General features: G+C 45.7%; 1 protein-coding gene across 4 annotated transcripts in view; it reads right to left on the bottom strand.

The window, feature by feature from the left end:
• Window positions 1-22,068, bottom strand: part of RIMBP2 (RIMS binding protein 2) — a 374,947-nt gene that overhangs the window by 64,100 nt on the left and 288,779 nt on the right. For all 4 annotated transcript variants that reach the window (XM_054006698.1, XM_054006700.1, XM_054006701.1 and 1 more), the window contains exons 12-15: window positions 19,666-19,817; window positions 16,021-16,097; window positions 7,848-7,957; window positions 3,771-4,583 (exon numbers count right to left, since the gene is read on the bottom strand). In XM_054006698.1, the coding sequence (XP_053862673.1) occupies window positions 3,771-4,583; window positions 7,848-7,957; window positions 16,021-16,097; window positions 19,666-19,817 (1,152 nt within the window). The remainder of the gene's footprint in view (window positions 1-3,770; window positions 4,584-7,847; window positions 7,958-16,020; window positions 16,098-19,665; window positions 19,818-22,068) is intronic.

Raw genomic sequence — 22,068 nt, 5'->3', positions numbered from 1 at the left:
AGAAATGGACTGTACTCAGTTACTGCTGTAGAAAAAATGCTATGGGGATATCTGTGGGGCTAAATCTCCACAGATCCTTCATTCTGACCCCATCCTTAGTTAGGGTATGTCTACACTTAAATCGCTACAGCACTACGAATGCAACGCTGCTGCAGCGCTTCAGTATAGACTCTCACTGCAGCAACGGGAGGGGTTCTCCTGTTGCTATAGTGAATCCACCTCCCTCAGAGTCGGTAGCTAGGTCAATGGAAGAATTCTTGTGTTGGCCTAGCGCTGTCTACACCAGGGCTTAGGTCAGTATAGCTGTGTCTCTCAGGGGTGTGGATTGGGAGGCATAGCTACGTCGCTGACAATTTTCAATGTAGAGCAGCTCTCAGGCAAATTCCTACACTTCAACAGAAATTCGCCTTAGTAAGAGAGTAAAAGCCAAGGAAGGCCCTCGGGATTTGGACCTATACGATTAAGCAGCACTTTCTGCTGTTCATGTTCAGCATATGAAATACAGGTCATGCTGAGAGAGTGACTTGAACTCCCAAAGCAAAACAATTCAGAGTTGAACCTGAAACTATTTCTCCACTAATAGGGCTGGCAATGCACCACATACAGAAGTAACAATTCCCCCTTGGGAGTGTATGTCTGTGTTACCACCAGTAATGTCAATGGAATTTATGCACATGCACAGGGGACGGTTGGATGATGCCACACACTTAAAAGCAGAAATCCTACGCCAGTATGATGCCATGATATGGTCCATAGTATGTAACTCACTATGATAGTCAGCCAGGGAGGGGCCACGGCACCCAGATGTACTGATTCAGAGCATCACCTGGGCAGCCTCTGCTGGCTCCTGTACAGCAGAGGTTCCCCAGCTTTTTTTGCTGCACCCCCATTCTCCATGGGGCACAAAGTGACCCAACAAGGGGAGCTGACCGCTCACATCCAAGGCGGTGGCAGGATCCAGTTGGCTTCATCCCCGAAGAAGCCCATGGCACAGCAGCATGGAATGGACTGGGGCTGGACTCTGCACCCTCTATTCCCCCTGCCCAGAGCCACTCGCTCCCATGGGCTCGGGAGGGTTTAAATTATATGAGGCTGCAGCTGGCCAGGTGTCCGGACCAGGGCAGGGCAGCAGCAGGGAGCCCCCGGCAGTCAGGGAGGGAAAGAGGTGAAACGCAGCACCTAGGATGGGCAAGACTGGGTTGTCCCAACCCCCACCGAGTACTGGAGGGGACACTGTTCACTCTCTCTGCTGCCTGCCCTGCCTGAACAGCCCCTAGCTCCACCTTGCACCTCCTGTTAGCCTCCCCTGCCCTGGCTGTGCACCACACAATTTAAAAAGCAGTGCAGTAGAGCCTATATACAAGTTTACATCTGCCAGTCCCCCTCCCCTCACACACAAGGCACAGGCAGCACTGCCAGCTGCCCTCCCACAGCAGTGAATTCACATTCCAGCACAGCTGTCTCTGTGGGCGTAGGGGTGTGCATAATACACCCTCCGCAGGAGGGTTGGGGGGGAAAACAAGCCCAGTGTTTTTAGAAGTGACCAAAGAGTCCAAGCTATCTTTTATTTTACTCTTTACAAGCCACCAAAATGATTTAAAGCTGCATTTCTTACAACACAATTCATGCCTGGGCTGAGGATATTTTTGTGCAAAGTTATAAACCAATGCACTTTCAAAACAGTTGAGTTACAATCCTATTAGCTCCCTACTGGGCACCGCTATTATCCTGCATGTCTCCTTATACATAAACCGCCTGAACGAGGGGGGGAGACAGAATCGACTCCAGTTACTTTGCTGAAATCTTATCACAACAGGCAGCCAATCAAGTCATAGAACAGTACATGCCATTGGACTGAAATTTCACTCACCATGAGCCACATGTAGTTCATCTCTCCTCTGAACTGCAGCTAAGGCAGGCAAGCCTCTGAAAGTCTGAGTAGATGAGGAGTTCTCTCCTTGCAAATGGCTCCTTCCAGTAGGTAGATGAACGAAGGAAAGCAACTGCATTGCAGTGCAGGTGGATTGTTGCCATTGTCTTTATTAGTGGTGTTCCTCACTGGGAAGGTGTTTGAATTCTTTCAGATATTGTTGGTGATGATCTCTGGATCGTGCCGCTGCTCACGTCACACATACCATCAATTCTGTGACCGTCCTTACAAACCATTTTGTGTTACATCATTTCAGCTTCATTTCTGAAACATTCCTTGGTCTCCTTCAGTTGCTGGAGCAAGTTTGATAACGTTGCTCAAACGTTGGTAATCAAACACAGCATGGAATAACACAACCAACTACCCTTGGCTTTTTAAAGTCTGTCACATTTTTTAGCTTTAAATATTCAAGTTGTGTCTGTGGACAGGGCCCCAGACGGGAGTCAGGAGAGTTGAGTTCTACTCCCTGTACTTCTGCTGTCTAGCTGCGTGATCTTGGAAAACAGTTAGCATCTCTGTGCTTCAATTTTCCCAATGGGAATAAAGATACTGACCCACCTTTGTAAAGTGCTTTCAGATCTACGGCTGAAAAGCACCACAGAAACATTATTAACGGTAAACAAAGAAAATGGCACAAAAATCGGTAGCTATTCACATTTCTATAGGTAGATCAATTAGAAACCCAGGGAGGTTATTCTGAACAGGCTCTGAACATGCAGCGTATGGGACCACAGTACTTACAGGTTCAATGATGATGATAAACTTGGCTGTCTCTAATTTATGATCTGGCAGGGGTATCTTCCTGAAACACCCCAGTCTCTAGACACAGGAGTGGACAATGCCATAGTAGCTGGACAGGAATGAACTAGAAATGCCCTAAAAGGATTTTTCCATCTCTAATTTCTAGGCTTCTATAAAATGAAACATTGTCTACTACATTTTAATAGTGTGGGCCCTTAGACCTCAATTAGCAGGACCACTAAGGTGAGCAAGTGTTACTTCATGTAAGAGTTGCAGAATCAGGTCTTAGGGCTAGAAAAACGTTGATGGACAAGACCCCTGTAATTCTAATATCACAAGAATTTTTCAAATACTAAGAGCTTTGTACCAATCTGAACCAGAGCTGTAGGTGCAGAAAACAGTTGAAATGTTATTATCCATTTTTTAAAAATGATGATCTCTTTATTATCAGTTAGTATTTACTTTTCCTCCAATCCCTCACAGAAGTCATGGCACAAATAACTGCAGGATTATGCAACTTGGCATATGCCAATTATGCTAATTTACCACTCTTGGCAGTGAAGTATTTTTAGTACCATAAAGAAATCTCATTAGAAAAGTGATTATCACACTGAGACGCCAAGGTTTAGGAGCTTTGTTGCAAGCCACTCAGCTCTTGTTTGTTACTTAAGATGTGCAAAATGCATTTTCTTAATAAATGTCTGATTTTCATTTTCTAAAATCACAAATCAGTTAAACCCATTATGTTCAATGGAATCAGCCCAACTTTAGATCATTATTAATAGAAACCTCCTGACTTTTCAGTAGGTTGAGACTGAGAAATATGTGACGGTACACACAGTGTTCTAACAACAAGGGCAAACTACAGCCTTGCTGCAACTGAATCTACACAGGCAGCTCCAAATGCAAGAACATGGTCTATACTAGTAATTAATTACACAACAATGGGAAGCAATGCTTTACATTACTATTTTTGTGCATGAGGATGATTCAGAACTTAGACAGTGAAGGAGTTTTATTTGGACTAGTCTTGGTGCACCTGGTATTTCTAGAGCAATTGTAATTGCAAAGTTAAGGGACAGGAAAAAAAATATCAAACCTGCTGGCAATGTAGAAAATTCCACAAAGGCTTCCTTTTTTTCCCGTTGCTCCAGAGGAAGCTGCCAGGGCATCTGATGGGGCTTTGCCATGACCTTCACCTTGTAGGCCATGTTGGGCTTCAAATTAAAAAACTGGTACTTGTAGCTAACAGACTTGACAATGTCGAACTCTTCTTCATTCAGAAAGATCACATGACTGTAATTACTATTGGTAGGAAGCCAGGACAGCTCAGCGGAAATCTGGGTTATGTTGTCCACCTTAAGATGAGAGGGTGCTACAATTACATCCTTCCCAACTAACAAAGTGCATAGTAGCTCATCTGAGTTACCCCTACTCGTAATGCTCTGAATTGATATTCGGTATGTGCAAGTAGCAATGTTAAGTTTTTCTATAAGAGCTTTAGTTCTGCTTCCAAAGGACACATTCATCCGTATTTCTTTGTCAACCAGGACATTGTAGCTGTTAATGGTTCCCCATCCAGGTGGCACTACTGGTGGCTCCCAGCCCACAATAACACTTTTGGCTAGTTGTTTAATAAGGGTGATTTTTCTAGGATAAGGCACAATGTCTTCTCCAATTTCATCAATGTTCATATCAAGAGTTCCCATGCCATTGTTGATTACACTGGACTCTATGTGACTCGGCGGATTGAGCTCCAATAGACTATCTCCTTCCAAAGCATGACCCGAATGGTTGATAAAATTCTGATCCTGCTCGCTGCCTACGGTGCTTGACAAACGGGACTCATTATCTTGAACAAAATCCACAAAGTTTGAAGGGACCAGTCCTCTTTGTCCATCTAGAAGTTCACCTGGTGAGAAAGAACAACCCAAATATCATTAACAAAAGAACACTCCTCTCACACTACCAGCCAAGCTGTCTTCTAGATGACTCTCTCCTCTGGTAGTGTTGGGTTGAAGAAGTACATTAAATAATATGAAATACTGTAGATCAGTTTTATTAGGTGAAGATGAATTAAATCAAACTTATGCTATTGATTAAAATCCTGTTTAAAGCAGGGCCGCCCAGATGGGGGGGGGCAAGTGGGGCAAAACGAGAGTTTTTGGGGGCCCCTGGAGCGGGGTCCTTCATTCGCTCTGGGGGCCCCAGAGCTTCTTCTACTCCAAGTCTTCGGCGGCAGTTCGGCGGCGGGGGGTCCTTCCGTTCCGGGACCCGCTGCTGAAGTGCCCTGAAGACCCGCGGCGGGGGGGTCCTTCTGCCCCAGGACCTGCTGCCAAAGCACCGGGTGTTCAGTGGCGGGGGGCCCCCGCCGCCGAAGACCCCAGGCCCCCTGAATCCTCTGGGCAGCCCTGGCTTAAAGGTATAAGCAGCCATATTTTCCATTGCAGGTCACTGTAAGGGGTTGCAAGACACTGATAGGTCCCTGGTGAACATACCTAGTTGGTATGGCTACTTCCACTTTTTCATGTTCTCTGTATGTATATATATATATCTTCTTACTATATGGTCATTCTATGAATCTGATGAAGTGGGCTGTAGCCCATGAAAGCTTATGCTCAAATAAATTTGTTAGTCTCTAAGGTGCCACAAGTACTCCTGTTCTTTTAACGGGTTAACTGCAGCTCAGATGTCCTCCGTCCCTGACAGAGAGGTTCAGAAAAAGTGCCTTAAGAGGCTGATTGGGAAAGTCTGATTTCTCAGACAGGGATCAAAGGACTAGGTTGAACTCCAAAGGTGGGGCGTTTTCTGTTCATGCTTTTTTTACTTTCTGCTTTTGCTCGCTTACTTTGCTCTGTTGCTACAGACATTATTCTTTAAGAAAAAGACCTCAGTGCTTGTAACTGTTTTGTTCTGATGAGTTACTGATCCAGCTGACAGATCCAAGTGGTTATAAAACACAGTAGAATACTGTTAATATCCATTCCCCAAATACAATCAGTCTGGAATCTGCACACTAAAGCAGGTAGCCTCTCCCCACCTTCCATCAAAGGTTCAATAGCAGTGTCTTTCATATTACAAAGACCCCATTACTGTTACACAATTAAACCACGTGCTAATCACTTTCACTGAAGTCCAAGAGAATCTCAGGCATACAACACAACCCAGGATTCAAGCAACATGAACAGGATTATTTGATCTCTCATATTGTGAAGTTGCTTTGAATGTATTATTATTATGTCTTTCAGTAGCACTGAGAGACCTCAGCTGAGATCAGGGCCACGTGGCTCTAGGCATTGTAGAATTACACAATAAGAAACGATCCTTGTCCAAAAGAGCTAAAAGTCCAAATAGACAAGACAGACAAAGGCTGTATCATCATCCCTATTTTAGAGGTGAGTAAATAAGGCACCAAGGGACTAAGTGACATACCCTGAGTCACCCAGGGAGTCTGTGGCAGAGCCAGAAATTGAACCTAGGTCTCCTGAATCCCAGTCCAGTGCCTTGACCACAAGGATTCATTTCAATGGGGACACCTGATTGCATGTGTCGTCATATTTGTATACGAGCATGTCTCAGCAATTACTAATTGGATTTTATTAGTGAAATACTGCATATTGGTGGGTCTTTCTGAGTTCAAAATATGTATTAGAAAAAGTCTATAGTTTTCATTTAGGCCACCAAATAAACTGTTTTGTCACTAGCTAATATTGAGTTATTTGAGGTACAAATAAAGTTGATACATTTAGACAATGAAATTACTTATCAACTGGTTTATCATTGTTAATCTTCATGAAACACCTGCCCAGCCTTAAATGTAGGTATTAGGGAAGCAAGTTAAAAAGTGGGTCAACATGTGTTGTCTCGTACATACCTTGCCATGGGAAGCAAAAATAAAAGAAATCAAGGCCCCAGTTCTGCAGGACACTTAATCATGTATGTAATTTTCCTCATATGCAGTCCCACTGTAGTCAATGAGTATGTCTACATTGCAATGTAAGCCGAGGGTTCAAACTAAGGCTCAAGCCAAGCCTAACCTCCCTTCTGTCTACACACAAATCACACTAACCCAGGGCTCAAACCCTGGATCCCATTGGGGTGGTGGGTCTGAGCCCGAGCCAAGCCAGGACTCAGAGTTCAAACCCTATTGCTTTGTGGTGTAGACGCAGCCCCACTGTTCTCATGCTCTCGGAGTCCAACGAAAGTATCCCACAATCCTACGGGCTGACTTTCTTTGTCCTCTGGACAGTCAAGTTGGTGGACAGTCAAGTTTTCCCACACTGCACCACAAACAAAGGGTTAGAGCAGCCACATTTTGGGAGGGCACTAGGAAGTCTGGGATGTGGGTTGTTGGACTCGGGCCTGCATCATACAGTGTAGATGTTGGAGCCCCAGGATGGGACCAAGTGCTCAACCATTTCTAACTGGAGTTACAAATAAGTGTAGATGCTCAAACTGTAGGTTAACAAACCCAGAATCTGCTAACTTGAGTTCTACTAAACCTGGAATTACAGTGTAGACATACCCAACGAGGCTACTTAACTGAAGCAAGTTATGCATGCACTGCACTGCTCTGTGAGACTGGGTCACAAGAACCTTTATCGTATTGCTTAAGTTGTCAATTCAGAAAAGCCATTGAGTGCTAATGATGTTTGATATCTGACACACTGCTCAAGACTACATCAGCTTAAATGAAGAGCAGCCACCTGTGGAAAAGATAAGATATGATGTTGATGTCGCAGGGAGCAACTTCAGAATGAAAGTGAATGAAAAGTAAACAGTATTCACGGAGTCGTTAATCTACTTGTAATAAACCACTACTTGCCACCTCGTTCCAATATTACTTTGTATCAGTGTCTAGCCAGAGGAAATTCTACATAGATTAGAGGAATCAAATATTCACAGCTTGAGGAGAGTCGAGGATCTTTGAGGCAAAAACTGAAATCTCATTAAGCTTTCTTGTCAGCACAAATCTTGCCAAATGGGAAATGGTGATGGTTCAGGGAATCTCATAAATTAGTGGAAGGAGCTGCTTTGCTGGTGCGTAAATTCTCTTAATTAAAGGGATGATGATAGGGGGACTTTATCAACTGATTTTGGTCATAGATAACTCGGTATGGGAGTTAAATTGTTTCAAATCAACATAAACTAATAAGAAGACATAAATAAACAAAACCTTCATAGAAGCCATCTTCATCCATGTCTCCATACACATAGAGGTATTTTCCTGCTGTAAGGGGGAGCTCTGCTTCTGGATTTTCATTTGGTCCATCAAACGGGTTGTAACTGCAGTGAAGCACAGATGGAAACTTCATTCAGGCAATGAGTGTATTTAGTGAGTTACAACCCACACACCACTGACTAATAATTGTACAGCAGAATGTAGTTCTAAAGGCTGCACATGAGAGTAGCTTTAGAGTCCCATCTTCTTGCTTCACCTTTTGAAACACATATTTTAGCAGGGAGCCTAGGGGAGTGGAGTCACCTTTATATTACATTATTATTGTTGTCATTTATTATTTGTATTACTATAGCACCGAGGAGCCTTGGCCATGGAGCAGGACCCCACTGTGCTAGGAATACACAGAACAAAAAGAGGGCCCCATCCCATAGGGCTTACATAAGAATGGCCACACTGGGTCAGACCAATGGTCCATCTTAGCCAGTGTCCTGTCTTCTGACAGTGGCCAACACCAGATGCTTCAGAAGTAATGAACAGAACAGGGCAATTATCGAGTGATCCATCCCCAGTCGTCCAGTCTCAGCATCTGGCAGTCAGAGGCTAAGGACACCCAGAGCAATGGGGATCCATTGATGGACCCATCCACCATGAACTTATCTAACTTATCTAACTCTTTTTTGAACCCAGTTATACTTTTGGCCTTCACAACATCTGGCAATGAGTTCCACAGGTTGACTGTGTGTTGTGTGTAGAAGTACTTCCTTTTGTTTATGTTAAACCTGCTGCCTATTAATTTCATCAGGTAATCCCTGGTTCTTGTGTTATGTGAAGGGGAAAATAATATTTCCTTATTCACTTTCTCCACAGCACTCATGATTTTATAGACCTCTATTATATTTCCCCCTAGTCTCTTTTCTAAGATGAAAAGTCCCAGTTTTTTTAATCTCTTCTCCTATGGAAGCTGTTCCAGACCCCTAATCATTTTTGTTGCCCTTCTCTGTACTTTTTCTAATTTTAATATATCTTTTTTGAGATGGGCCGACCAGACCTGCACACAGTATTAAAGCTGTGGGCATAGCATGGATTTATATAGTGGCATTATGATATTTATTCTCTTATCTATTGCTTTCCCAATGGTTCCTAACATTCTGTCCAGCTTGTATGACTGCTGTTGCACACTGAGCAGATGTTTTCAGAGAACTCTCCACAATCTCTTTCTTGAGCAGTAACAGCTAATTTAGACCCCATCATTTTGTACGTATAGTTGGGATTATGTTTTCCAATTTGCATTACTCTGCATTTATCAACACTGAATTTCATCTTCCAGTATGTTGCCCAGTCACCCAGTTTTGTGAGATCCTTTCGTAACTCTTCGCAGTCTGCTTTGGACTTAACTACCTTGAGTAGTTTTGTATCATCTGTAAACTTTGCCTCCTCACTGTTTATGTCTTTCCAAATAATTTACCTAACCAACCCTTTTAGGCTCCTTTGAATATCCCAGCCTATGTCTTTACTGAATTTTAAAACAACTATACAAAACCTTATATGGGTCTTTTCCTAAATCATCTCTATCAGGATCTGCTAATTTTCATGAATTACTCTTCTCCATAAAGCAATCAATTATAGCAAAGTCAGACTCACATTCAGAGAAAAGCTTTTAGAAGGCATAAAGCATTTATCAGATATTTGCACTAGATTATGAATTGGCAAGTCCTGCTGAATAATGAATGGATAATCATGCTTGTAATAATTCCTTGAAATTCTTGTGCTCTTAGTAGGCCAGCAAACAGTTTATACCTTTGCATCCATCAGAACTTCAGGATTAAGGGAACATTAAGGGTCCAATACAAAGCCTACTGAAGTCAACAGATATCGTTCAAAGGGGGCTTTGCATCAGGCCTCAAACCCCACCCCCCAGTATGCACCTGTGTGCATAAATAAAATGATAAAAATCATTTCCCTGTCCCCACCCCCTTCCAGCCCTGCTCTGCTTTTGCAGCAGGAGGAGCTGAACTCAATCCTTGACGATACCATGAATTTCTGTGTTTAGCACTATCACTACCAACTCCAAAATAGCCATCCATTTGTTAGGGTAACGTTATTGCTCATGGAGAAAACAAGATGGTGCTGCAAAACAAAGCCTTTTAGAAGGGGAGGGATAGCTCAGTGGTTTGAACATTGGCCTGCTAAACCCAGGGTTATGAGTTTAATCCTTGAGGGGGCCACTTGGGGATCAGGGCAAAATCAGTACTTGGTCCTGCTAGTGAAGGCAGGGGGCTGGACTTGATGACCTTTCAAGGTCCCTTCTAGTTCTAGGAGATGGGATATCTCCATTAATTATTATTATTATTAGCAGCAGAGCACAGCATAAGTTCATGTTCAAATGGGGAACATAACCAGCATACTGGAGAAAAGGATTTTACACTCCCCTCCCTCCATGTTGCAGAGTATGACAACAAAAGGGAAACAGAAAGCTTCTTGTCCACTGTTTCAAGTGCTGCCTTCCCATAAACAGCTTATTAACATTCATGGCAGCCTGATGGTGGAATGATTGCCCAGACAGTCTTAAGGGAACAAGGTAAAAATGAAAATCTGTTTAAAACAAATTCAAGCAATAAAACCAGAGTGACAGCCTATATGCTGAAGGCTGTAGCCACAGCAACACAGTTATCCTTAGTCTGCAAAAGCTCAGTGTGTGTGTGTGTTCTCTTCAAAGCAGCAATTGCTCTCTGACATAACCCAAGAGTCAGTCTGAACAAGCTGCTTTGGTGTGCACCTGTCAGTCTCTGTCTGTTTTGCACATACACACATAGTTACTTTTAGGGTTACCATATTTGAACATTCAAAAAAAGAGGACACTCCACGGGCCCCGCCCACAGTCCACCCCCGCTCTGCCCCCAGTCCTGCCCCCTCCCCGCTTGGCCCCGCCATTGCACCCCTCCTAACCCCCTGGACTGCCGCTGGCTTGCTGTGTCCCTCCTCAGTCCCCCACCCACCGCTTGCCTCCTCCCACCTGCCACTCACCTCCTCACTCCCCTGCCAGAAACCCCCATGCCCGCCCCGAGAAACCCCGCCCGCCACTGGCTCACCGCTTGCCTCCTCACCCCCGCCCATCCGCCCGCCTGCCACTGGCTCCCTCGCCGCTGGCCTCTTCACCCCCGCTCGCCACCCGCTTCCTCACCCTTCCCGCCCGCCTCCTGACCCTCCTCCCTCACTGCTGGCTCCCTTGCAGCTCGCCTCTTCATCGCCCCCCCACCCGCTGCTGGCTCGCCGCTCGCCCTTTCACCCTCCCCACCCACCACTTACCTCCTCGCCCGCCCGCCCGCAGGCCAGCCACTGGCTCTCTCGCCACTTGCCTCCTCACCTTCCTGCCCGCTGCTGGCTCTCTCACTGCTCGCATCTTCACCGCCCCCCGCCGCTCGCCCTCTTCACCCTCCTCACCCGCCCGCCCGCCCGCCAGCCAGCCAATGGCTCCCTCGACGCTCGCCTCTTCACCTCCCCACCTGCCACTTGCCTCCTCACCCACCCGCCCGCCAGCCAACCAGCCACTGCCTCCCTCGCCGCTCGCTTCTTCACCACCACCCACCTACTCACCCCCCCGCCACCTGCTGCTGGCTCACCGCTCGCCTCTTCACCCCACCCCGCTCGCCTACTCACCCCTCCTGCCGCAGGTCCCTCAGCTCCTAGGATCAGGGGCAGCCGAGGGGTCTCTATGTGCTGCGCCTGCCACAAGCGCGAGCTCCATGGCTCCCATTGGCCGGGAAAAGCACCAATTGGAGCTGCCGGAGCCATGGAGCAGGGCTTGCAGGCATCGGCAGCGCACACCTCGACCTGACCTGACGAGCCAGAGAGACCTCCTGGGGGGCGAGGTGAGGAGTCCCGGCAGTGCTTACCTGGGGAGGCTCCCAGGAAGCATCCAGCAGGTCCCTCTGGCTCCTAGGGTCGGGTTCGGGGGGAGGCGGAGGGATCTCTGCCCGCTGCCGCTGCCTGCAAGCCCCGCCCCCACAGCTCTGATTGGGCAGGAGGGAGCTGGTGCAGCACGCAGAGACCCCCTCCGCCTCTGCGACTCCCCTCCCCCTCCCCAGTTTATTTTACACAAACTCTCATGCCAATAATTGTATTTAATTACTCTCACCTCATTAACTTTTAATGAAAACTCTGACCATCTATGGTGCTACTCTGATGGGTTTGTGAGCCAATTTAAATGTACAAGATTTCCTCTCTCCCCTTCCCCGCCCTGGCAAATCCCCCTTATTTTGTAGCCAACATTGCCAATGCAATATAAACATTACTTGAGCTTTGCTCACAGGAAAATGGCATAGGCAATAAAAAAAAGCACATTTCCATGGGCACCACACTGACTCCTGGCTCTTGAAATGAAGACATTTTGATGTGCTTGTAGCAAACTACAGACACGAGTTTACTTGCTGACTGAAATTGCATGGGAAGCATACCCTGATTATACTTTCGCAGCTGTTAAGTTATTAAATTTTGCTTCATTTAAGTACACGGGTGTGTTTAATTGCCTTGAAATTGTCTCTGTGCATTGTAAATAAGCTGGAGTGCATCATTTAATGCAACTAGAATAATATTTGATCTATAATAAAAACATCATCAATGAGAAGCAACTAACAGGCACAAAAAGTTGTATAATAATAAGAATACTCCACATACGAGTTGAAATTCACCCCTGTGCAGAGGTCCACTAAAAAGGGCAGTGGGATTTAAGAGATGCATAGGCCATGTGCTGGACTTCCACACTTTACATCTGTGGATCAGGAAAGCACTTCACATGCATTGATGGAAGCGTCCTTTCAATCCCTCTCTGATGAGGTAGGCAAGTATCATCACCCACATTTATACATATAAGGAAAGTGAGGGCCAAAGGGATTCTGGGCCTGCCTAAAGTCATACAGTGAGGAGGTGTCAGAACCATGATCAGGTTCTAGGTCTCCTGATTCCCAGTTCCTCTGCTCTAACCACAACACCGTGCTGCCTCTCTAGCACTGGGAGATGTTGTCCTCCCCCCCCCCACCCCCCTTTTTTGGTGGCATTTACAACAAATACAATTTTCTGGTTTGTTCCTTTTCCTTTTTTAAAAAAAATATTGTCCACGCTGAAAGTAAATGTTCTGGAGATGTTGATCATGCCATGTTAGACTTGCTCCGATGTTAAAAGCCAATGGAAAATGCATTCTTTTAAATCTAGTATAAATGGAAAGTGCACTGTTGCCTACAACAACAGGTTTGGGTGTGTTTGTTTTTTAAAGCCTACAAAGAAAGCAATCTTCATCTGTTCTTTTTCTACCGGCTCTTCAAGTGTGACTGCAGCCCCTTAAAGTTGATATATAAAGGCATTTAATTAATCAATTAATAATCTTTTAGTTTCATGCTGGTTTGTTTAGGAACTTTCTTCAGTTGGGTGAGCTTTAGAGTACTTGTTGCAGAAATAAAATCATGTTCCTCTAGAGAAAGTGAATTTAATTTGAGCTCAGCATGGGCTCGGCCTTCCTCTTGGCTCTGCACTGTCACCTAAACTCTGCAGTGCACTGAATATTACACTGCAATGGAACTGAGCCTGGCATGAATCTTCCTCTTTGTTAGTCAGGTTAATTCTGGGGAAATTTAGACTTAAATTTAGTATTAAAACACTTTGCTTACTGAGATTTGCAGTATCAGGGAGTGGCACGCCCGATGGCATTCTGCACCCAAACATTTAAAATTTTGCACACAATATTTTAAAATTCTGCAAATTTTATTTGTCAATAAATAAATGTGGAGACCCCAGCATGGCTGGGACGAGCACAGGCCGCTGACTGCACAGAGGTAGGAGATCACCCTGCATCCCCCACCCCCGGACATGGACTTGGCAGTATAGTGGCACCTGACCCTGACACAGTGCAAGGACCAGGGCTGGCCCAGAAACACCCTGGGGCCCTGCCCCTCCATGCCAATCACACCAGATTTAGGCAGACAGGCTCAGCCCAGCAGGATCCAAGTATGGAGGGACTTAGTGTAGGGAGAACCAGATGTGGGGTGACAGGGTAATGTGTGGGGCAATCTGGGTGCGGGCGGCTTGATGGGGGGTCCAGGTGCGAGGGAGATCTGGATGAACAGGGGCTTATTGGGGGGTGGTTCTGGGTGCAGATACCATGAGACTCTGCAGGGGGGTCTAGGGCAAGGTGGTGGGGCTCAGCAGGGGGGTTCAAGTGCTGACTTGGTGGGGTGCAGGTCGGGGTGCTTGCTTGGTGGAGAATGTGGGTGTGGGGGGCTACTCAGGGTGGTCCAGGTACAGGTGGGGTGGGGCTTGTTGGGATGGGGGTTCGAGTGTGGGGGGCGGTCTGGGTGCAGGGTGGGATCCAAATGCAGAGATGTGGGGTTTGGTGGGGAGGTCTGGGTGCAGGGGGGCTCCAGATGCAGAGGGTGAGGCTTGTTGGGATGTGGGTTCAGGGGTGTCAGTGTGGAGGGTTCTGGGTGCAGGGGGTGAGATTTGGTGGGGCAATCTGAGTATGAGGTGGATCTGGATGCCAGGGGGTTGGGTGGATGGGGGAGCAGCTCCCCGTATAGTGACCCCTCCCCCCACGGCTGAGGAAGCTGGGGAGGGAGGGGTGCGGCGCTTCCTGCAGCCAGACAGGTTTTTGGGGGTGGGTCTGACCCAACCCTGGCCGGCAGGCCCACCGATGGGGGGGGGCAAAGGGGGCAGTTGCCCAGGGGCCTGGCTGATTTTAAAAGGGCCCGGGGGCCCTCGGCCACCACCCCTTCCACGGTAGCAACAGCCAGGACCCCTGGGGCCTTTTAAATCGCCCCGGCAAGCCGCAGGGCTTCTAGGCATGCGCGACCACTCTGGCCCCCGCGCTTTAGGGGGCCCCGTGGGCCAGCGCGGTCAGTCCCAGAAGTGATGCATTTGTCACTTCCGGCCTGGGCCCCGCCCCCCAGGGATGGCCCTGGCCCTGGAATTGCTGTCCACAGGTCTGCTGGCTGCTCCTTGCAGGGGAAGAGTAAGTTGCATCCTTCCCAACCCAGCCAGGACTAGTAGGTGAGCCTGGCACAGGGTAGGAGCCACAGGCCAGGGCGTCCTCCTTCCCAGTGATTTACCACTCCACTGGCTGCTCCGAGTGCCTGAAACAAGGCACCCATGTTGCTGGGGAGTGGTGCATGACCACTCTTGTGGCTTCCCTTTGCTTCCCTGTCAGAAAGTCACTTTTCTTTGGGGAAGCAAAGAAATCTGCAGAGGAGATGAATTCTGCGCACACACAGAATTCCCCCAGGAGTATCTGAGTGCCGGGGGCTCAACACACCCAGATCAGTCAGCAGACAAGCCACACTTTCACAAGAGCTCCCTTGCCATCTAGAGAGCCCGTGTGCAGGTGCACTGCTGGCACTGAAGATTCCAGGCATGCACTCTGATTTGCAGTCACTGCTCCTCTCAGGAAGGAAGGAAGCTGGCGCAGAGAAAGCACTTCTAAAAGATTAGGCTTGTGTCTCTATTGAAAACCTTTCTGTAATGGTCAGACACAGAGCCCGAATTAATGTAGAATATTATCATTTACATTCTGAGACTACCCTTTGCTGATTTACAGCTTTTTACACACTGAGAAAGACACTGATTAGCAGGATCTCTTCTCAGAAATGTTGTTTGCTCTTCCCTGACCTCCTTTGCCCAGGCCAGCTGGCCAGAGAATGACCTGGGTGCAAACCCTGCCCCCATCTGTCTGTAGGCATGTACAACCCAAAAGGCATGAAAAAAGCGGCCTGGTTCCACTGTGCAAGAGGGTGGGGGTAGGATGTGGAAAGCCTGCACAAGAAAGCCTGCACTCTCTGTGAACCACGCAGCTGTGCTTTGTATTTGCATAGGGGAGCTCCATCCACTGTAATCAGGAAGTTGTTTGGGGATGAATATGGGAGGGGCCTTTGCGGATGCAAATTTAGCAGCCAAACCCATTTGCATGGAGGGTGGGGCACAGTATTTGCCCAGGCTGTGGAAGTAGGGTGTGGTTAGGATTCCGTCCATTTCCCTGAACCCAACTGTGAATCACCCCTTTACTTAGAGTTGTGTATGAACAGGACTGGGGTCTGGACATTAATTACATCTGCAAAAAAAAAAAAAAAAAAAAGTGAAAAAAACCACAATTTTGGAATTATATTTTTTCCCCCAGCTGCTATGTTACCTATAACGGGCGATGCAAAGATGGACTTTCCCAGAATATCTTTGCTTTGAGGTATTGGAATTCCGTTCATTATCCATCTGTAAAGAAATAAAGACAATAGGATTTATACTGTCGCACCCATTGTTAACCTGATGGGATATATAAACTAGTCTGAGTACACCTCTACCCTGATATAACGCTGTCCTCGGGAGCCAAAAAAATCTTACCGCGTTATAGGTGAAACCGCGTTATATTGAACTTGCTTTGAACCGCTGGAGTGCGCAGCCCCGCCCCCCCGGAGCGCTGCTTTACCGCATTATATCAGAATTCGTGTTATATCGGGTTGCGTTATATCGGAGTAGAGGTATACGTGCAACACATACAAAACACTTCCGATGACATGAAACAGAGTCGGATATAGGGTTTCAGCAATTCATTTTTATTTAGAAATACGTATACTAATAATGAATAGTAATTTATCCAAAGTGTGCTGTTTTATTTTAATTAAAACTTCAGCAAGTTAGCCCCAGGATGACTTATGGTAAATGATTCACCTAGCGTTGTGTACAGCGTTAGCTGCCATTAAAATGTCAACATTTACACAGTTAGCTCATAATAATACCCTATAGTTAGAATAGGAAATAACTGTGGTACCTTAGATACCATTGACTTGTAACTGTAGACAAACATTGATTTTTTTTAAATTGTGACCAGTATTAGCTGAAGAATCACACCAAATAAAACTCTCCCAAACCAGTCCCCATCTGCTGAATTCCATCCGCTCCACTAACCCAGTGGAAAAACATATTAGCTCTGAATTCACCATGATGCTTAATGCAGCACAATATAGCAAAGCCATACTTTTGACTCCACCATGAATTAATGAGTAGAAAGCCTAGTGATTAAATTGTATTGCTGAGTCCACATAAACAGGTCCCATGTATTTTAGATCTGCATCAGATACATTCTTGAAATTCAGTGTACTGAAATAATAAAAACTCTGTCTCTCCTGCTTGATGCTGGGCCGAGTTCGTAAAGGAGGGATACATTACTCACTGTCCTCTGTTCTACGATTTGCTAGACACCTCTAGGAGAACTGAGATAGCAACTTCTCCTTAAAACAGAAGTACCATGTTAGGCTGTGGAGTCAAGCAGGGAAGCTTTCATAGGGCTGGATGGGAACTCTATAATCCAGGAGATGGGCAGGCACCAGACTGTGATTCAGAGTCACACTCTAGTTCAGGGGTTGGCAACCTTTCAGAAGTGGTGTGCCGAGTCTTGATTTATTCACTCTAATTTAAGGTTTTGCATGTCAGTAAGACATTTAAACGTTTTTAGAAGGTCTCTTTCTACAAGGCTATAATATATAACTAAACTATGGTTGTATGTAAAGTAAATAAGGTTTTTAAAATATTTAAGAAGCTTCATTTAAAATTAAATTAAAATGCAGAGCCCCCCGGACCGGTGGCCAGGACCTGGGCAGTGTGAGCGCCACTGAAAATCAGCTTGCATGCCGCCTTTGGCACCCGTACCATAGGTTGCATACCCCTGCTCTACTTCCTGCTGCCCCCTAGTTCCAGTTATGAAGCAATGTGCTCCAGCAAAAAGGCTGGTGCAAGTAACTGGGCTGCTCTCTTGGTGGGCACAACCAAGACTCTGGACACTCCCCATGCTTGCCTGCCTACTCGTCGCCCACCATATGGGAATGGGAGTAGCCGTTGGCACTGGTGAGGTGCACAGCCTGTATAGTGGTGTATGGAGGCTCCTTGTGACCCCTGACTCCCTGCATAGATGTGTGCAGCTGGGCTCACAACTGAGCCCATAATGATTACAGTAGGAGCAGAGCCAGTATTCTTACTAACCATCCTGGAAGTTGTGGGGATGTCTTTGTGGAATGGACTGTGCTCCCTTTTGATGTCAGAAATTACAACAGCAAGTACCACTCTCAGATTTTATATTTCAAAAGCTGATTTCCTGAAGGTGTAATTTATATACTTTTCTCCTTGGATACTGGATATGGCACCTTGGTCTGTAACTAAACTTCCGTGTGTATGTGAGAGGTACGTAGGCACCACAGAATTACACTCAGCAAGGCAAATAATGAGCAATTCAGGTAAAAACTGCTTGACATTCTCAGTGAGAGACAACTGAAAAATAATAGAAGAAGGGGATTACATTTGACATGCACTTGTTCTGTTCTGTGCTGTTAGTTCTGCTTCCTTAAATTTGGTTGCTATGCTGCCTTTTTTGGCTTCACTGCTCTTGATGCAGTCTATTCACGAAGCAGTGGATGCTCACACCTCCCAGTAATGGTATTAAGAGTTTATCTGTATGTGTTTCTTGGTCAACAGACCCCGAGATGTGGCTATTGAGTAGCATATTAGTAGAAGCTCGTAGGAATCTAATTCTTTTGTAGAAAATCCTGTATTACACTTTGATTTTTAGTGATGTCCACAAGCATTTTGATGCACTCAACTTCCTGGGGTTCAGCAGCAATCCTTATGTTATAGCCACAGCATCTGAACACAATTTCAGGCTATTTACTTCTAAAATGTTTGACAGAGGGAAAAATCAGGACTGTATCCAATAAAATATCATTCCAACCCTCATTGTTTTCTAGTTCTGTTTGCCCTCATGGAACAGTCTTACAGAATTTAATGGATTTTTTTTATAGATTTTTTAAAAATATCATCCCATATATGTTTTTAATAGATAATGAGATCCCACTGATAGAATTCTATAGCCTGATTAAGGAAACCTATAGATAGGACCTTAATCTCTATTAAATTTGATTGGGATTTAAGAGCATTTTTATAGAACCCTATAACATTTCTACAAGAGGCGTTTGGGTTTCATCCTTATTCAAGTCTATAGGAGTTTTGTATGTGGGTGTTGAGACTGTGCACATGATGAGATGAAGGAAAAGGAGTCATAATCAAGTACACTGAAGAACTTGAATGGTGTTTCAGTGGCTTTCCTCCTGCTAGCCCTGAGATGTGCAAAGATTAGCAATAATAAAATATTGTGAATATCTCTGCTGAATTTTTCCAAAACTGCAAATAAATGCAGATATGTTAGGAAGCTGAATGGCTGAGGGCATTCTCCAGTTTACAGGTTCAAATTCAGCTAAGAATGGTACCCTAGAAACTGGTCCAGGTGGCGATATCATTCCAGTTACTAATGAGTGGATTTCCACATCATGAAAACCAAGCAAAGAACAGCTCAAAGAGAATGATCCACTTCTCACACCTAGAAGCTGCCTTTCTAGAACAGAGCTGAGGCACATTGGCAGGGCATCGGGTGGAAGAGTGCTCTTACAGATGCATTATCTGTCCTGTGAATAGAGGATTTATGTCAATCTAGCACACTAATGGGCACAAAAAAGACTGACAAAAATGTGACACATTTCACAAGGACTAAATAAACAACAAGAATGCAAGATAGTCAGGTTGCCTAGGTGGGATTTTCAACCCCCCCATGTGATTTAGATGCACAATAATCCCATTATTTATGCTCCCAAATCACTTGAGTGCTTTGGAAAATCCCAGCCTTTGACTCTTTGGAAGTGCAGTTAAACACTGAGGTGTAGCACACCTGTCCCAGTGAAGAAGGAAGGCTCTGGCCGATCAAACACATTCCCAATGTCACCAACTTAAAAAGACTCACGTCTGAATCAAATCTGCATCTTGGGCTGCCGGATCTTGACCTGGACAGAAAAGTAGGTTTGACGGACAACTGTTCTGGTTTGTCACCAGATATCTGCAGGGGTCGTATAAACTCCGAAATCACACAACGACTTCCAGAGGGGCTTTCGTTACCTACCCGTAAATAAAAAAACAACAATTGGTACAAAGTGGTAACCTGGTTAGCAGTCACGGCAGAGGCATCACATGCTGAATGGGTCACAGGGTGTGAACAACCATCTGACCTCTATTAATTGCCCCTCCAGAGAGGGGCTGACAAAGGGTAGCATAGAGCAAGCATCCATTGGCACTTCCCATTCTGTACCTGTTCAGTGGATTAAAACTCCCGAAAAACTTCTAATGGACAATTATAGGGAACGTGAAGACATTTTAATTTCAAGATCAGAGCTAAGGAGCAAATAAACATTAGTCAGCTCCCAATTTTTACCAACCAGTTGGAAAAGAGAAAAGGTTACTATATGAGATGACTATGTGTTCTAGTAGTTTCACACACATGCTAAGATTATTTTTCATGTTGGCATGAAAAAAAAACACAAGCCTCCTTGTAAATACCGTCTATTTATTGGCAATAATAATATTTAGCTTAGCACTTGCATTAAAAAGTTTTAACTAATTAATGCTCAATACCCTGTAGGGAGATAGGTACGCACTACTGGTCCTAATCCTCATTTACACTTTTACGTCACTGTGGATGTGCAAAGGGCCTTAACCTAAGGGTATATCGTCACTACCCGCCGGATCGATCTATCGTGGATCGATTTATCGCATCTCGTCTAGACCAGGGCCGGCTCTAGGCACCAGCATTCCAAGCATGTGCTTGGGGCGGCCCTTTTCAAGGGGCGGCACTCCGGCTTTTTTGTGTGTCCTTAGGGCCCGAGGTAAATCGATCTAAGATACGTTGACTTCAGCTACGTTATTCTCGTAGCTGAAGTTGCGTATCGTAGATCGATCCCCCCCAGTAAAAACCTGTTTTACTGCTTCCTGAAATGTCACTTCCCTCTCAATTCCCCCTTCTCATTCAGCTACATCTGCAAGATCATTTCTCCCCTCCTCTAACAAGTGCCATCAGCTGTTAACTTCCTATCCAAGAGTTTGTGAAATGACAGCAGCTGCTCCTGAAGAAATCCCTCCTCCCCGTGCTCTTAGTCCTACCCTACAGGGCGTCTTCCATCTCAGACTATAATAAAAGCGATTACCTGAACCAGCTTAAATCCATCCCTCTATTTCCAAGATACTATACCAGGGGTCGGCAACCTCTGGCACGCGGCTCGCCAGGGTAAGCACTCTGGTGGGCCAGACCAGTTTGTTTACCTGCCGCGTCCGCAGGTTCAGCCGATCTTAGTTCCCACTGTCCACGGTTCGCCGCTCCAGGCCAATGGGGACTGCGGGAAGCGGCACGGGCCGAGGGATGTGCTGGCTACGGCTTCCCGCCGCCCCCATTGGCCTAGAGCGGCGAACTGCGGCCAGTAGGAGCCGCAATCAGCCGAACCTGCGGATGTGGCAGGTAAACAAACTGGGTCGGCCCGCCAGGGTGCTTACCCTGGTGAGCCATATGCCAGAGGTTGCTGACCCCTGTACTATACCATACTAGGTAAAAAGGTGAGAATGAACTATGGGCTAGCTACAGTGTAGATTGTTAGTTGTTAGCTACTGGGACTTTGCACAATGGAAACCATTCTTTTTGTTGTTGTTGCTGTTTATGGCAATGATTACTTATTTTTAAATAAAGTGTCTCAATTTGTCCAAATTCCAACAAACATGTAAAGCTGTTGTTTTATGTTCTTTTTACTTCAGCAGAGATTTTATTAAAAGCCACCGTAAGTGCAAACGACTTCACTAATAACAATCAACATCTTAGCAAAAAGGCAAATTGAAACTCGTAAATGAAACATGTTGTAAGCCTCTTGAAATCTCTTGCTCCTGGAGTTCTATAGAAAAAGCCAGTCCCTTTGGATTAAGTATGCTGCATCTGTAACTAAGACTAATTTTACAATCAGAATATGTTGGAATTGCAAGTTAAATTCTCTTCTCACTCTGGTGCAACGCCAGTGGCGTCACTTGGTTTGCACCACAATAAGTACCAGGAGTTTTTGGTCTAATATGGATGCTTCTCCATTTATGAACTCATTGGAGACTAGGAATACATACATCCTTCCCCTCAGCCTAGTAGTCTGAAAAGTAACAGTAATAATGATAAGGATTAATGACAGAATTCACTGGAGGACAACAGTGTGTATATGTCTCCTGGAGGTGAGGATATTGGCCTGGGATGTGGAAAATCCTGGTTGAAGTCACTGCTCTGCCTGATTCTCCGCAGTTTTTCATATCAGATCACTCCCAATCAGGGAGAGCAGAGATGTGATCC

Source organism: Malaclemys terrapin, chromosome 16, assembly GCF_027887155.1.
Source record: "Malaclemys terrapin pileata isolate rMalTer1 chromosome 16, rMalTer1.hap1, whole genome shotgun sequence".
NCBI lineage: Eukaryota > Metazoa > Chordata > Testudines > Emydidae > Malaclemys > Malaclemys terrapin.
The sequence above is the reverse complement of the archived record's forward strand: the minus strand, read 5'-3'. Positions and strand labels throughout refer to the sequence as shown.